The sequence below is a fragment of the Trichechus manatus genome, unplaced genomic scaffold (assembly GCF_000243295.1).
Source record: "Trichechus manatus latirostris isolate Lorelei unplaced genomic scaffold, TriManLat1.0 scaffold00076, whole genome shotgun sequence".
Taxonomy (NCBI): Eukaryota; Metazoa; Chordata; class Mammalia; order Sirenia; family Trichechidae; genus Trichechus; species Trichechus manatus.
This window is the reverse complement of record NW_004444012.1, coordinates 3,056,231-3,074,681: the sequence shown is the minus strand read 5'-3', so window position 1 is coordinate 3,074,681 and position 18,451 is coordinate 3,056,231. Positions and strand designations below refer to the sequence as shown.

General features: G+C 37.8%; 1 protein-coding gene across 2 annotated transcripts in view; it reads left to right on the top strand.

Annotated features, from left to right (window-relative positions):
- DPH6 (diphthamine biosynthesis 6) overlaps window positions 1-10,296 on the top strand; it is a 204,195-nt gene extending 193,899 nt beyond the window's left edge. For both annotated transcript variants that reach the window (XM_004380602.2, XM_023735112.1), the window contains exons 7-9: window positions 2,232-2,326; window positions 6,609-6,696; window positions 8,052-10,296. In XM_004380602.2, coding sequence (XP_004380659.1) covers window positions 2,232-2,326; window positions 6,609-6,696; window positions 8,052-8,105 — 237 coding nt within the window. In that variant the 3' untranslated portion in view covers window positions 8,106-10,296. The remainder of the gene's footprint in view (window positions 1-2,231; window positions 2,327-6,608; window positions 6,697-8,051) is intronic.
- Window positions 10,297-18,451: the final 8,155 nt, after the last annotated feature.

Genomic DNA, 18,451 nt, shown 5'->3' with positions numbered 1-18,451 from the left:
TCTCACAGTTTAGGAGGCTAGAAGTCCAAATTTAGGGTGCCAGCTCTAGGGGAAGGCTTTCTCTCTCGGCCAGCTCTGGAGGAAAGTCCTTGTCTCTTCTGAGCTTCTGCTCCTGGGTGATCTTCATGTGGCTTGGCATCTCTCTTCCCCCATGTCTGCTTGCTCACTTGCTTGTTTAATCTTTTATATCTCAAAAGAGGTTGACTCAAAATACACCCTATTCCTGCCTCATTAACATAACAAACATAACCTAATCCTCATTAACATAACCTAATTCTACCTTATTAATATAACCAGCATAACCCATTCACAAATGGGATTATAACCACAGGCAGAAGATAGGATTTACAACAAATCACAAAATGGAGGATAATTACATCAGATCACAAAATGGAGGACAACCACGCAATACTGGAAATCATGGCCTCGCTAAATTGACACATATTTTACAGTGACACAATTCAATCCATAGCAGTTCACTTGGTGGAAAGTTGTTGGAATGGGAAGACTAGAAAATAGGAGATCAGCAGAGAATAGAAGGGGACAGACATTAGCTGGCTGGCAGAACAAGGAAACACCCCGGAAATCCATATCATATTATTATCCCTACATTTTTATTGCAAAGCAGATATTAATTTAATCTGGTTTAATATGGTAATTTATTCCCTTTTTATGCTCCCATAAGGACCAGCTCCCATAGTTCTGTCTTGCTAATTCTCTACTTCATGACCCAACATTGTGAAAATATACCTACCTTGCTCTTGTGAGCTTCTATAGAAAATGCCACCCGGTTTTCTTTCCCTTACTTTTCTTGCTGTTTTCCTTTAATGGAATCTACTTATAGTGCCATTCACTTTACTGCTGATTCTTGTGGGGGGAGCAGTAGAAGTCTCATAGATGCATGCTTGAAATTCCCGAAGGCACATAGTCAGTTGAAATTTAATGGATTCCAAATGGTAGCACAACTACAAAAATAATCCAATAAGTAAATACATAACTGTGCAGGTAAAACTGAAGGATGTAGACTACCGTTCCAGGACTGACAGTAACAGAGTAAGAGAACATCAAAGAAATCACTCTTTCCCTGGGCTAGGAGGACTTTGGGCTAGGAGAGGCTGGAAGCAAGGAAAGCTGTGAAATCTGGAACTGACGAGATGGAATCACAGTGATAAAGCCTCTGCAGGTGAGCAAGAGCCACATCTCTGCCACAGCCAGGGAAAACACTCCCCAGCACAAATTCCAGCCATGTAAGAACCAAATCGATTGTTTTCTTTCAGTATCTGGATTATTTGAATAATATAGCTTATATTGGATGCAAATAGGGGAATTTTTTATTGTTTGCTTGTTTGTTTTTTAATTCCAGGTTTGAGCAAACGACTTAACAAGCAATCCCAAGGTTTTCTGGAATTAGACCTTCCTAGAGCTTGTCTGGAGGGGCTCTGGTGGCGCAGTGGTTAAACGCTCGGCTGCTAACCGAAAGGTTGGCAGTTCCAACCCACCAGCCGCTCCGCAAGAGAAAGATGTGGCAGTCTGCTTCCATAAAGATCTACAGCCTTGGAAACCCTACAGGGCAGCTCTCCTCTGTCCTGGAGGGTCGCTGTGAGTCGGAATCGACTCAGCGGCAGTGGGAAATGGAGAAGCTTGTCTACAGCATCGGAACTTCACTAGTTCTCGGTACCCTTGCAAGTCTGCATAGTAACGGCCTCCTGCATAGTAACCATATCTGTGACTCGGCGACTTCTTTTTGTTCACAGGAAAGGCCTTGAGTTGCTCTCTCTGTGTTCCTGAGAAACTCCCTAAACAAAAGATATTTTTTCCCCTTCCGTAAATAGGTCAGAAAGGGGAGTGCATTATTGGCTACATATATTCTCATTTACTACATAATGGCTTAGTACCTTTCCTCCTTAGCCTCCCTCTGAATCTAAAGCTAGCGTCAGTCCTAAAATTTATAGCTTTCTCATAACCTACAAAAATGTTGGTGCCTTACAGCTTTGTATAAGAGCCTTGGGATTATTAGAGATCCTATGCCTTATGATAACATTTTAGAAATGGCTTTAAACACGTCTTTTAAGCAGATAGATAAAGTGATTTTCCTATAGCTTGCAATCAGTTTTGGAATTAAAACTGCCTGAATGGGTATTTTTTTTCAGGACAAAATAATGCAGGTTAAGTGAGCATTCTCGGTATCTAAGTTCCCTGTTCCTCTTTTTTGTCTTTCTTCCTGTTTTCAGCTCTCTGAGAAGTATGGAGTCCATGTTTGTGGAGAAGGTGGAGAATATGAAACATTCACTTTGGATTGCCCTCTATTTAAGAAGAAAATAATCGTGTAAGACACCGTTTCATTCTTCCCATTCCTTACACTTAAGTGAGGGAAGCAACTTAACTTGAAGCTTAAGGCAACTTTTGTTGGGAGAAATAGAACATCTCCCCTCAGTTCACAGACACTCAATTTGTTTGATACTGGTGAAGTCGTCCGAATACCTACATCAATACCTGACAAAATGAGGCCTTCATAGAAAGCTGTAAACTTTCCAGACATTGCGCTTTCGTTTACTTGCTGATTATGGCCTGCAGTAAAACTGGTACCTACACACTGACACGTTTATCCTTTCATGAAGTGTGAATTGCCTGTATTATTTATCTTTCATTACAGCTACATTTGATAAACTGCGACATCAGTAGCCTTGGGTTCCATTCCCTCCATCCTCTTTTTCCTTTTTCTTGGTGTGAACAACTTCGAATGGTAATACTAAACATTTCTCTTCAATTATTTGGGGTTATTTTTTACATATAAACTTTGTTTTAAATGAATTCCATTGATGGTGACTGGCGTAATTTCTTTGCCATAAATTGTTAAAATGAGTCTAAGGAAAAACAGGGACTTTTCTTCCGTTTGTTACATTGTTATCCGAGCTCTAATTTGCGTAGCTCTCTTTGTATGCTACGAGAGCACTCTATCTGCTTTTCCTAAGCTTTCACGCTTCTTGGGAAAGATTGTCGGAATTATGCTTGATTTCAAAAACTTTATCTGATGAAAGATTGGAATTGTGTGTTGAATGCACAGCTCCTATATTTTCAACACTAAGAGCCAACTTCTTTGTACGTATAAATAATGAGAGAAGGGGTGATATAAGAAAATTAAGACCACCCCAGGTGGATTTTCTAAAATGTACATATATCTGGTGAAACATAACCAAGTCATTTTCCTTATGATATTACAGTATTCACCCATTCTTGTTTCCTTCTTGTTATTCTAACTTCCTTATCAGTAATAGTAATCTTGTAATGATAATATGTTTGGCAAATATTTATCAAGTACCTATTAGGCCGAAAGCATTCCATTGGGCATCACCGATGTCAAAGATAGTTCGTGCTTTCAAAGGGCTGAGAGGAAAACACGTCTGTCTGTAGTCATGCCGCTCTTGTTTGTTGCCATACAAGGCGGTAAATGAACAGAGCCATAAGTTCGTAGATGGGAAATTTTACTTCTGGCCCAGATGATCCCAAAGTGATTCATGATGAGGTATGCATGAGCTGTTACTTCTATGAAATAATATTGTTTGGTTAATCAAGAAATAATTTGCATGCTAGGGTGAAATTATAGTATAAGGGGAAACTTGCAGTATATTTACTTGTTAATATGGGACTAACCAAATTAGGAAAAAAAGTACAACAGTAAGAGAAAGAAAATGTCAAAGCATGTAATTTTCCCCTTTGCCCGGAGACTTGAGGTACGGAACATCTAGAGTCTTTATTAACAACCCAGAATTCTAAGACATTTACGGATTGAACTGTGTCCCCAAAAAATATGTGTTGTAAATCCTAGCCCCTTTGGCTGTGGTTATAATCCCATTTAGGAGTGTGTTGTCTTTGTTATTATGTTAATGAGGCAGGATTAGTGTAGGGGGTGTCTCGAGTCAATTTCTTTTGAGATGTAAAAAGAAATTAAACAAGTGAGCAGAGAAGAGATGGGGGAAGATAGATGCCAGGGCACATGAAGATCCCCCAGGAGCAGAAGCTCAAAGAGACAAGGACCTTCCTCCAGAGCCGACAGAAAGCCTTCCCCTAGAGCCGGCACCCCGAATTCAGACTTCTAGCCTCCTAAACTGTGAGAGAATCAATTTCTGTTTGTTAAAGGCCAAAAAAAAAAGATTACAGCCTTGGAAACCCTATGGGGCAGTTCTATTCTGTCCTATAGGATTGTTGTGAGTCAGAATTGACTCGATGGCAGCGGGTTTGGTTTTGTGTGTGTGTTTAATGGGGATAAGTGTGAGTCTATGGGGATTCTGTATATACATTTTGGTGAGTACAGGATCATATGTCTGAGCAAGAGAAGTAAACAATGCCTCAGCCCCAAAGCGGCACCGTTGTCTTTTTACTGGATAGGTAGGAACAGAGAGCATGGCTGGTCTCGAGAGATAATGCCGTTTTTCTCTTTTGAAATGAGGGATAGAGCCTGACCTGACGCTCCAGGAGTCTGGCATTGGGTAGGAGAGGCTTGGTCTTGATCAGCTGCCCTGTTGAAGCTGTAAGCAGGCGTGAAGCACGTGCAGCAGTGAAAGGGAACGGGCGGGGTCTCCGCTGCGGGGAAGCCTCAGGTGGACGAGACGCACTGATCACTGGCAGCAGTAAGAGGAGGCCAGCCAGCTGGAAAGTGTTTGTGCTGTGGCACAGTTGTTCTCAACGGTCTGGGTCAATCTAAGGACAGTTCAGCAGATCCCGCCTCTGGATTTCAGGGATGGGGAGATCCATGGAGCCGCTGGAGACCAGCCATCGTCAGAAGTTGTTCCAGGTGACAGATGGTGTACAGAGGTGAAAAGAAGAGCAGTGGTGGCATTATCCTGAGACCCTACACTGTTCAGTTGAGATCAGTCTCCCCCAGTTGACCCTGGCTTTGTACAAGTGAATGGAATGATGATAGGTAGAGATTATCGATTTAATAGAAACCGTAAAAATTGCATTCTTCTTCACTGAGTGCTCAGAATGCTGTGTATTTTCTCTGGATAACAATTTCAAGTCAGAATGCAGTAATTACATCAATAAGTGAGCTGTTTGCTGTCGACCTTCTATTTCTAGTGGAGATAACTGTCATGAGAAGAGAGGGCTTGTAACCCTTTCTACGGAGGTAGTATTGGTTAGGGTTAATTATAGTTTAGGTGCACTCCATTTCAAGGATATCAAAACCAAGCTGCTTAGTTTAGGCGTAATTAAGGAAGAGGGTCAGTTTCCAAGGTGGGGTCAGAAGCAGAGACATTGAAATTCGACGTAAGAGTGAGATCGTAAACAGGAGTTGAGGTTTGATTCTGGTTGCTAAATCAAGATAGGAACGGCACTGATAACCCTAAAGGAAAAGGAGAAAGAAGACTAGGGCCAACAAACCAAAAGGGGGACACGCCAGAGGGTAAGAGGGCCTCCTCCTCACTTCCTCCCCTCCTCCTCACTGTAACTCTGGGCAGCTTTTTGCTGCCTCACGGTGGTTGAAATGTAGCCTGTGAGGTCAGGTTTTATCTTTCCATAGGACCCTCTGTAATGATTCTGTTGTGTCCTCAGTTGCTTTCCCGTTAAGCTCCTAGAAGCCATTCTTCAGGTTGCTTTTCCTGATCATTAACAAGACGTATATCTGATACTACAGGTTCACGAATGATCTTTTATTTTAAAATCAAACATTTTTTATCTATCTTAACTCTTCCAAGTGGAAGGTAAGATTTTGTTCATGAAAATTTAACATTTTGGAGGTAAGTATATTGAAGTCTCTTCTATGGCACTAATTAACTGCATTACAAACTTGATTTGAAAATTTTTTAAATTTATTTTGTTGTATTACTACTGTTAAAATGCTCACAATGAATTAATATGAACAATGTTACTAATTCCCAAAGCATTAAAGAGATACGAGGTATTTCTATTTTTAAAACTTCAGTTGAGATGCAAAACATTATCGCTTTCTTAATAAACAACAGTAAAAAGTAGTTACTAGAACTTCACACATACTGTTAGTTACTCATGTGTGCTTTACAGGATATCTTTGATAAAAGCTGAGTAAATTTACATGTATGCATACGGTGCCAGCAAGCAGTTGTTCCCATTGTACCTGAACGTGGTAATTACTATGTCAGACAATCGATATTAATAGCAATGATGTTGCAGTGCGAGGAGTTCATCTAGAGCTAAAACCCACCACCGGTACTGCTTCTGGGAGGGATAACTGAGATTTCGTATGAAGCACTGAGTGAATTACTTCTTGAAAATGCAAAGAATAATGACAATAAAGCACGATTTAATATTTATTCCTTACCAAGCAACTTCGTGCAAATGAAACTGAATAGAAGTTTAAATCTCAAGAAGAGCTCTGAGTGGACCTGAAAGTTGAACTCTGTGTCCTTATAAAGAGAAAAAGCCACCATTGCTTTTTCTTGAAAGTTTTGTGTTCCCAGTCCTTTTTTCAATTAAGTGTTGGATTCTTAAAAATAGATATTAATCACTATACGTTGTGTATCAGTGGAAATAAATACAAAGGGAGGATTGTAGGTCTCTTCTAGTTGGTAGCAGGAGTGATTTGCCACAATTTATATAGTAGTTAAATGCCTTATAAAATGTTTGTATTTCAGAGATTCATCTGAAGTAGTCACCCATTCAGCTGATGCATTTGCACCTGTAGCATATCTACGCTTCTTAGAAATGCATTTGGAAGACAAGGCAAGTAAACCTAAGATTCATGGGGATTTCAGTAGGAGATAGATACGTACATTGGCTCTACAAATATAATTCTATACCACCAGATCCAAGGGTAAAAAAACGATTTTATTATTAATGAATTTTTTTTCAGATCCTCAGTCAATAAAAAATAATTTTACGTATTTGAATAGTTTCGAGTACAAAAGATAGTACAGTTCTGAAGATACTGCAGATCGGTTGGACATTGGACGCAAACGAGAAGACAGAACATAGACAAATATTAAATCATCTCGTAAACTAAGGGTGAGGTTTATTGGGTATAAGCATTAGGAGGAATCTGAGGATGAATTGGATCTTCACTATACAAAGTTTAAAAAGGGAGGGAAAGGAGAAATACAAACTTTTCAAAAATATATCTAGAGAAACAAAAGTGAAAGATGGAAATAAGATAGATGGAAAATGGGGAAGAGACATGCAGAGTTTTATTTTAAATACATCGATTGTCCAGGTACAGCAGAATGTTGATTTAAAGATGTTTTGTGGAATAGGTGGGCTGGATGTGGATTAGGTTAGGTTGAAAGATCTGATCCTTGACAGATCTGCACTGTATTTATCACCATGGAAATGTTAGCTGAAATTATGTGAGAAAATGAGAGTAGGGACAGAAAAAAGATTGCGATAAACCCTCTCGTCTTTCGCATCGTATCACCAAATCTCGAGGCACACCCACGGTCGTGCGGCAGGTGATCTGAACAGCCCACCGCGCTCGTGCGGTAGGTAATCTGAACAGCCCACCGCGCTCGTGCGGTAGGTAATCTGAACAGCCCACCACGCTCGTGCGGTAGGTAATCTGAACAGTCTACAGGATTAATGAAGCAGGAAAAGAATGAGAATGCCAGAAATCTCAGGATGGGAGAGTTTTCCGAAGTAGAGACTAGTTACCGGTGTCAATTCTCCATAAAAATTAGAATGGACAGGATTGAAAAGACGTCATTGAATTGGGCTAGAAAATGACTATTGGCAACCTTTTATTCAGAAGCTGGTAACCCTCAAGAGAATGAAGTTATACCATCCAAAAATCTTTCAGACCCACTGAAAGGGACCCCTTGCTTCTAGGTCTCTATTGCTTTTGCTACCTATGTACATATATACAGAATATCAAAACCACTGAATTCTTGTTTAGACGCTTCTGCCATCATATATGTGGTCAGCTCTACCTGAACAGCTCGCTCACTATTCACCTGGTGGTTTTGATGTTTCATTGGTCTTCACAGTCCATTTGCCTGTTGCAGGAAGCAGTGTTACTTCCTGAAGGTGGGATATTTACTGACACTGAATAAATGAGTGTATTTTCCTTCTTTTTTCTTTTTTTTTAGGTGTCGCCAGTGCCTGACAACAACAGAACATCTAATTATATACATAATTCTTGAAAAACGTTTTGCACATGGTTTACTAAACTGCCATTTCTATTTGAAACCATACCATAACATTTTCTCAATTATTGACCAGCTTTTTCTTACTACGGTTTTTTGTTTTGTTTTGTTTTTGGTTATTTACAAACATATACTTTCATCAGAAGAAGTTAATGGAACCATTCATTTATTGGGGAAATGTGAATGTCTTGTTCATTATTTGTACTGCCAGCTTCCTCAGGATTCACTCTTTCTCTGTCCTTCTGTTAATACATCCTCCTCATCTGTGAAATGTATGAATATGATCCATGGGATACCTGTGTTTTTTTCTTTTTACCTCGTATCCCACACTCATTTCTGTAACCTTCTTCGCTCTCGTCCCAGTTGTTTCTTTCCCTCTTTCCTGCTGCCATCTCTGCCCCTTCTATCATGATGCAGAGGCATTTGAAATGAAGATAGGAAGACAATCACTTCATTTAGCCAATCAGGCTTATTCTAGTGGGTGTCACCAAAGTGATGTATCATTCTTGGTTTGAATGTATTCATGATTGAAGAGTTTAAACATTATTGGTCAATCAGGAAAAATACCATTGACTCTTACAGATTATTTTATAATCGATAACAAAGTGCAATTTTTTAGTATTACTTGTGCTGACCTAAATAACTTTCTTTTGTCTTCAATGTTATAACTTAATGTTAATGTTACCTCAGTTGGAACTGTTTTTTGTAGCAAATAACAGGCTGTGAGGTAGGAGCTTATTGTAGCAACCGGAAATTTTACATCCTCTTGGTGTGAATGCAGAGGGAAATACTGAGTTACCTTCCCGGAAATCCTATTGTATCTCATTGACTTTGGATTAATTACTACGTCCATCCATAAGTCAGTCATAGGGTCCAAGGTACAGCTCTGGCCAAGTCATCCGCTTTACTTCCAAGCTACCCAGGCAGTAAAGAAAGTGGTTCTCTAGAGGAAAAGCAAATTGGGCTTACCAAGAGAACGGTGAATAGAGGCTGAAGAGCAAAACTAACACTCACCCACAAAATCACATTGCCATTTCCAACGCAAATTAACAGTCATCCCCAAATAACAGTGATGCCTAGAATGTTGAATACTCTGAAATCTATCTGTTCCCTAAATTTGCTTCAGTTTCCATTTGCTCTATAACATATTTTCAGTCCAGTTTGATCTCAGTTACTTTGACGAAATTCTGTTGGTCTTTCCTCGTCTACATAATCTTTAATCTTTTTCTTTGATCATATTGGCCACCATCTCCTTCTTGAAATTTTCCCGCATAACACTTCCATACCACTGAACTATTCTGACTTTTTTCTGCTCTTCTCCAGGTTTCTTCTGTCTTCTTTAGTAGCTTCTCTTCTTACCTTCCACATGTACGTATATCTCAAGTTCTGTTTATGGTTCCTTTTTTTTTCCCCAGTATTTTTCTTAATTTTGTCTGTTCCCACTATTTTAGTTATCACCTCTATGCAAATGACTCACAAATCACTCTGTTTCAAGTCTGTCTACTAATCCCTCTTCTTTCTCCTTACCCCTGCATGCTTATTTCTGACTAGCTGTCTGACACACAGCCAGTATGCCTCTATTTCAGTATGTACAAACCTTGAACTCATTGTCCCCTCCAGGTGTACTTTGCCCTGTTTTTGTTGTTTAACCCGGCTGTTTCCCCCTAAGTAACTCAGGCACAGAATATTGACGTCACCTCTGACAGCTCTTTCTCAGTTACCATCTACGTTCAGTTGGCTACCTAACCCTTCATATTCTAGTTCTCAATGTCTCTCACACCATTCGATCCTCATGCCCATCCCTCTCACTACAGTTGTATGTTGCCCGAGAGTTTAGGCAAGATACAACTTCTTTCAGTGGTCTCCTTACATTCATTTTCTCTCTGTTCTATTCCACTGATGTATTGATTTTCCTTTCTGGTTTTTACCTCCCTGCACAAAACCCCACAATACTGCTAGATTGTCTTCTAAATAAATAAAGTATTTCACAGTGTCTTAAAGACCATCTGACAGGCTCCCTTAGTAACATCCTTTTTCAGTTTTGTTTCAATAACTCTCCTACATGTATCCTTTGCTTCAGTAATACCAAACCAATAAATACTCCCTTACTATGCCCTCTGCTGGGGGCCCTGGTGGCACAGTAGTTAAGAGCTTGGCTGCTAACCAGAAGGTCACCAGTTCAAATCTACCAGCCACTCCTTGGAAACCCTTTGGGGGGCAGTTCTACTCTGTCCTATAGGGTCACTATGAGTTAGAATCAACTCGAGGGCAATGAGTTTTTCTTTTTTTTTTAATACCCTCAGCTACTCTGTTTGCCTTTGCTGATTGTATTTTATCTGCCTTCCTTTTTTCTTCCCTTCCTTTAACTGTTTGCATCCTGCCCATGATGCAAGACTGACCTCAGATATTTCATGCATTTAGTCACATGCAGATGAATTGGCCGGTCCTTCGTTTCTCTTCCCTGTGACTACTAAGTTTATTCACCTTTGTATCATAGAGTTGTTTGAGGGCATATCTTATTATTTCTGCTAAGTTATAAATTTCTTGAGGACTGGGATTGTTTCTTTTTCATCTTCATACCCTTTGTAACAGTTGTTAGTTCAAATAAAAATTTCGAATTTAACTAATTATTTGTTATCGTCCGTTGTTTTTTCTCCTTACAGACTTTCAATAGACGCGTGCATCCGTTTCATTTTGCACATCATTTAATGGCAGTCACTTTACTTGTTTATTTTTCTTTTATATCTTATAAAAGAAAAATGCACCAGGCAAACTAGAAGGTAACATGCAGCTTTTAGAGAGGTTGTTAGTATAAATTTTAAGTTATCACCAAGATTTTTTATTTTATATGTGACGACCCTTAAACTTTTCTGTTAAATAATTGATCTGTTTGAGTTTTACCTTTAAGTAAAATCTTACTTGTGTGAGTATAAAACTGATATCAACTAAACATGGAATCCCAAACAAAATAACTGAATAATGGAAAGCTCTCGGTTAACAATGGGGAAATACATTAAAATTTCTTTGTGGCCCTGACTTCATTGCTTATGGCAAACTTGATGCTAAAGTATACCATATATCACTACAGTGACAAGCTTGAGAAAATGAAAAACACAAAGCTTTGCATAAATCAACCTAAAAATCATATTAAAATGCATAACCTTTCACAGAAGAATCAAGATTTTTAGTTTTAACTATTCACAAGCTATTCTGCCTTGTGTAGTTGATTTTCAAACAGCTTTATGGGAAATCATGTTTCAAATTAGTTGTTGACAAAGCCATTGTATTTTTAATGGGACAGCGTTCACAGAAATTTAGCCCCAAGGTTACTGATGTACCCTGCTATCACTTAGTACTTAATTTTTAATTTTGTTGATTTAATTTTATGAGTACTAATGTACCCTAGGAGCCTGGTGGTATAGTGCTTAAGAGCTCGTCTGCTAACCAAAAGGTCAGCAGTTCGAATCTACCAGGCGCTCCTTGGAAACCTGTGGGGCAGTTCTCCTCTGTCCTATAGGGTCTCTATGAGTCGCAATTGACCCAACTGCAGTAGGTTTGGTTTTTGTTTTGTTTTGTTTTTTAATGTACCCTGTTATCACTTGGAGACCCTGGTGACGTAGTGGTGAAGAGCTATGGCTGCTAACCAAAAGGTCAGCAGTTCAAATCCACCAGTCGCTCCTTGGAAACCCTATGGGGCAGCTCTACTCTGTCCTATAGTGTCACTATGAATTGGAATCGACTCGACGGCAACAGGTTTGGTTTTTGTTTTTTGGGTATTATCACTTAGTACTTAATTTTGTTTTTATTGAAATAATTTCGTGGGACAATTATATATATTTTTTATATAATTATAAAAGCTCACATTCTTAAAAGTTGTAAATTTTGAACAATACCATTGATCTCAAAGCCCGTTCTTTGCTCTTTCAGATTATTTTGCTTTATTTCAGAAATACCAAATATTTTGAAAAACTTCATAACATTAAACTATCCTTGTACTTTTATTTTTCCCTTCAATTCGACATATACCTATGAGCATCTGCCTTGTTTTAAAAACTGTGTGGGTCTACATGGGATTCACTATAAATATGGGCAAATTACAGAATAATTCTAACTTTAAGTTGAAGTAATTATCAGTAATTACAGTGACAGGTATCCTTAGTTTGGCTAATCTAAACTAAAGTTGTAGCCATAAGATACTGTTGATTCCAAGGGGAAGAATGATGTGTATTTTATGGTCCTGTTTTTCTAAAAACTAATGGTGGAAGCAGGGAGCTTACATATTTATTCGTGTTTGAATGAGGATAGTAAGAAGTGGGGCATGTAATCACAAGACTGATAATACTGGTTTCTTTGGGAAGACAGGAAAGAAGAAAACAGAGAAGCTTAATTCTTCTATAATTTGTGACTTCTTAGAATGGGCATACATTTTTAAATCTGAAAATATTTGATAAAGAAAACAGAGAGTGTACTGAGTTCTAGTGCCAAATAAATTTTAAATTTTATCCTACAACGTTTTAGCAGTCTAGGTGACAAGAGGCCCTGATAAGAGCCCTTAAAAGCTTTCCATAGAACTCACATGAAAGCAGTATCCACAAGTAAAAGTTGAAATCTCGTTAATCCTAAAGTACAAAAGTCTAAGCAGAGGCTCCTGGGAATAGTATATGAATCCAAGATGCCTGCAAGTTTTGAGATGGCTGGCCTCCTGAGTATATTCTGCACCAGAATTTCCTCTCACTGCTCATAGCTACGTGTATAAATTCAGCAGTCTCCTCCATGGAGATAACGGCTGCCACTGTCTGTAAATCAGAACCAAACCAGCTGCTGTCGAGTCAGTTTCAACTCATGGCAACCCCACGTATGCAGAGCAGAACTGCATTCCGTAGGGTGATCAAGGCTGTGTGACCTTGCAGAAGCAGATCACCAGGCTTTTCTTCCTAGGTGCTTTTGCATCGGTTTGAACCACCAACCCTTTTGGGTATTAGTTGAATGCTTAACTATTTGAGCCACCCAGGGACTCCTACTATCGCTACAACAACAACAAAAAAGCCATTGCCATCAAGTCGATTCCAACTCATAGCGACCCCATAGGACAGAGTAGAACTGCCCAGTAGGGTTTCCAAGGAGCGGTTGGTGGATTCAAACTGCTGACCTTTTGGTCAGCAACCAACACTTAACCACTGCACCACCAGGGCCCCAAATGGGACAGAGGAAGGGGATAAAGGATGACTTTTATTCACCAACCTTTGGTTCAGCGCTACTTCCTTTTTTTTTGTCCACCTTACTACCAGGCTAACAGGCAGAAAAACAGATTTGGTAAGAGGGAGCAAGGCACTTAGGAGAGTTTAAAATCGATTGTTGTAAAACCTAAATAATATGATTTGGGCTGGCATGGTTCTTGGGCCTTAGGTACCACTTGGCCACTGCTGCTACAAATGGTCACTGGGGCAGATTATTAAATCAAGCATCAGATTCATGTCAGTCATTGCAATGGCCTACACCTGTGTTAGGAAGTGGGGAAACAAACTGGGCAGTGGAGGAGTGTTCTTGTACCCTGTATCTGTGGGAGACTTATCCATTTGTGGGAGAGTAATAACAGATTAACCAATCAGTTGATTTCCTTCTCTGCTTTCAAACTCTAATGGACTATTTTTTGTTTAACTCGTTTAGTTATTATGTTATCCTACGCAGCTTTTGTTGTGATTGTTATTATTCTTGTTGTCATTGTTTTAAGAAGTAAAGTTTCTGATTTATGTTTTCATAAAGTTTCTATTTGGTAATTTCTTATAAAAGAGACATTGCATACTATTTATTCATTTGACAGATACTTAGTAATAAGTGTGCACTGTTGTTAGCCTGGCACTATTTAGACACTGGAGGTGCCCTAGTGAATTGGACAGCCAAAAGGTATTGCCTGCATCCAGCTTACATGCAGTGGAGTGAGACAGACAAATAAAATCTATCGGATCAAGGGGTGGTGGAAGAGTTGCTTTACTGCCCATGGATATGGGGATTGCATCTTAAGGGATGAGCGTGATCTGGGAATTCTGGGATTCATGTGGTGAAAGATTCAAACCCAAACTGAGAGTAATAAATCTAATCCTTTTGGACTGAAGCCATATGGTGGTAGTGAGCTGTGAGTGTTAGGGGAAGGGGAAAAGGGGGCAGAGTCTTATCAGGAGAATGTAGACCCAGCCAGTGATTCAGGGAACTGGAAGATAGGGCAGAAGAAAATATGCAGAATGAAGCATGGAGAGAAACAAAGACAGAAAATATACATTAGAGAATAAGATACATAGAAACAGTGAGAAGGTCTAAAATACATGTAATTAGTGTCAGAAAGAGAAGAGAGGGATAATGGGAAAGATGCAATATGCAAAAGATAATGGCTGAAATTCTGTTCTGCAGTTCACCATTTTGATCAGGATTCTTCTATAGAATCTTGTAATCAAAATATACCCCAACGTTCTGGAGCCATGGAGGCTGGATGAACTCCTGAAACTATGGCTCTAAAATAATCTTTAAACCTTAAACCTCAAATCCTAAAGTCTTCTTACAACCAAACAATAGTTTAGCTTAAGTAGTAAAGAATGTCTGCCTTGAGCATTGTGCTCTTTTAAGATCTATCTATATGGGCTCAGGTTGACAACAGGAACTCGAAAGACTAGATAGGAACCTTAGGGGGCAGTGAGTTTATATTAATAGGGAAGAAGCAATTCGGAAAAGGAGGGCGAAAATGGTTGCACAACTCAAAGAATGTAATCAATTTCTCTGAATTGTGTATGTAGAAATTGTTGAATTGGTATGTGTTCTGTGTATATTATCAACAACAACAAAAATAAATTTTAAAATAAGATGAAAAAAATAATGGCTGAGAACTTTCCAGAATTGATGAGACATACCAAGTTACAGATTGAAGAAGTTGTATGAATCTCAAACAAAAAGGCACATCATGGAAAAACTGTTGAAAATAAGGACAAAGAAAAAAAATTGAAACAGTCAAAGTTGGTTAGAATGAAACCTAGCTTTTCTGCAGAAAAATCAAAGCCAAAAGAATGGAATCATATCTTTTAAGTGCTACATGAAAATACCTGCCATCCTAGAATTCTGTACTCAGAAAAATATCCTGCAAGAATAAAAGTGAGGGAACTTTCAGGGATTATAATAATACATTTATCAAAACTAACTGAATGGTACATGTATTGTTTGTCCGTTTTGTTTAAATCTTGAGAAAAAATTTACAGTGAATTTTTCCTCAAGATATAAGCAAAATATGAACTCTAGTTAATAACATCCATAATGAAGTATTTAGGAATACAGCATACCTGTGTTTGTGACTTACTTTGAAATACATCAAAAATAGACAATGATCAATGGTGAATGGACGAGTAGATAGTTAACGTGATAAAACAGAGCAAAGTGATAATTGTGGAGTTTAGATGGAGGATGTATCAGTGGTCATTGTAAAATCATTTCAGCTTTTCTATATGTTTAAAATTTTTTCTTAATAAACTGTTGGGAAAAAATAAAAGTGAAGTTAAGAAATTTTCAAACAAAAACTGAGAAAACTTATTAGCAGATGCACATCAAAAGAACTAAATGATGGTAAGGGAGAAGGAAATTATCCCAGATGAAGGTCAGAGATGTAGGAAAGATCTAAGACCAATGAGTTGGGTAAACATGTAGAACGATCTAAATGAATATTGACTATGTAACAGCAGTGTAATGTCTCTTGAAGTTTAAAATATGCACAGTATATAAAACGTATACAACAGTGCATGTAAGTCAGGATGGTGGGGAAATGAAGTTAAATAGTTATAGACTTTACATTGCTTACTAGGAAGGCGGAGCCCTGGTGGCACAGTGGTTACAAGCTCGGCTGCTAACCAAATGTTTTGATTAATAATAAGCTTGTATAAAATCAAGAAAATATGTATAAACTCTAGGGTATCTACTAAAATAATATAAGTGGATATAATAACATGCAATCTAATGAAGGGGGGAATGTAATATAAAAAAACAATTTTTAAAAAGGCAAGATAAAAGATTAAAAGAAATAGAACAGATAGCACAAACAAAATGGTGTGATTAAAGATTTAAACACATATATCACTAATTGCATTAAGTATAAATGCATCAAATATTCTAATTAAAAGATACGGAATATCCAAATGCATAAAAAAATCAAACCTCTTTGGAAGAGACATCTAAAAATAGGGTGCAGAAAGTTTGAGAAAGTAAAAGGATAGGAAAACATGTGCCATGCAAACACTAAGCAAAAGAGAACTTATGTAACTATTTTAATAAAAGACAAAATTTGCTTTAAGATGAAAAGCATTACTATAGATAGGTGTACCCCATAATGTTATAAGAAATAATTCACCAGGAAAATGTAACAATTTTCAATTTGTATGCGTGTAATAACATAGCCTCAAAACATGTATAACAAAAGTTGACAGAGCAGTGGGGGAAACTGACAATTCCACAGTCATGGTGAAAGATTTTCAAATGCTTCTCTCAAACATTGATAGAAAAAACAGCCCAAAAACAACAACAACACAATCATTAAGAATATAGAAGATTAAAATAGCACAGTTAGCAAACTTGATTCAGTGGGCGTAGAGAAACACTATACCACTATACCCAATAACTGCAGAACACATTCTTTTCAAGCAAACTAGAAGTTATTTAAAAAATTGACCCTATCCAGGGCCTTAAAGCAAGTCTTCAAAATTTAAAGAATTGAACAGGGAATTGTCTCTTACCACAATAAGATTAAAAATCAGTAACAAGAAAGATAGCTAGACACTCTTCAGGTATGTAGAAATTAAGCAATAAATTTTTGAATAATCCATAGTACAATAAATAAATCCCAAGGGGAACTAGTAAAATTGTTGAACTAAATAATAATGAAAAATCTGACATATCAAAATATGTGAAATAACATTAAAGGAATACTTACAATGAAATTTATACCCTCAAATATATGTTACATAAGAAGAAAGGCTGAAAATCAATGAGCAATCATCTTTAAAAGTTAGAAAAAAATAGCAATTTTTACCTAAAGATACCCAGAAGGAAAAGATAAGGATAAAAAGAAATGAATTAAATAGACAATAAACATACCATAGAGAGGTCACCAAAGCCAGGGGTTGGTTCTTGGAAATAACTAATATCTACCAACCCCTGACAACATTTTCCAGGATAAAAGGAGACAAGACACAAATACTCTGTACCAGAAATTTAAAAACAAAGGGGCCATGATTCCTTCAGATGTTAATAAAATTATATTATGCTGTAACTACATTAAGTCAATAAACTTGAAAACTTAGATGGAATGGAAAAGTCTCTAAAAAAACTTTGACACTAGAAAAAATATGGCAAATCTCAGTATGTCTATATTTCTTAAAGAAATTAAATCTTTTATTAAAAGCTTATACAGCTCCAGGCCTAGATGTCTTCACTTGTAAATTATACCAAGGATTTAAGGTGGAAAATGCCAATTTTATAAAAACGTTTCCAGAAAGCAAGAAGAGAGAACTTATGAGGGTTGTATAGCCTAGATTCTGGTGAGTATAACCAACATTTTTGTTGAAAATGTTTTGGAAAAGATGATTGCATGTCCTTTCAGTGTTATTCTGAAGCATTGTCGAACAGGCCCACCCAAAGATTAAGTCTCTGGAGAATGAACCTTTGTTGCCATCAAATCTATTCTGACTCATGACAATTCCATGTGTCAGAGTAGAACTGTGCTCTGTAGGGTTTTCAATGGCTGCCGTTTCAGAAGAAGATCACCAGGAATTTCTTCTGAGGCATCTCTGGGTGAATGCAAACCTCCTACCTTTCCCTTCGCAGACGAGCAGGGTAACTGTTTCTTTGTCTTATTTACTAATTAATTGATAGACTTTTGTTTGGTAGGGATGTGAATGATTTTTTCAGGTAGAAAAAATAACCCTAGAAGTTATTATTTTATTGCCCTGTGGGACATGAACCAGTTGTGTATCTATCCATCAGTCTTATTCTGACGTTCTTTCATTATGTATATATCTTCTCTCAGATTCTCTTGGAACCAGCTTGACTCAATGGGTTAATTAAATCTTTCTGCTATTTGATGCATGTTCAATCTATGCTTGCATTAAACTCATGTTTCTAACTTTTAAGAAAATATACTTGGAAATAATAAAACCTGACAATGTCAAGAAAAAGGAAGATTGTAAGTCAATCTTCAACGTAAACAGATTTAAAAATCATTCACGGACTTCCGGCAAGATGGCGCTCTAGGCAGAAACACCACGCCGTCCCTCCACAACAAAGATCCGAAAAACTAAGCCAAACAGAGAATCAAC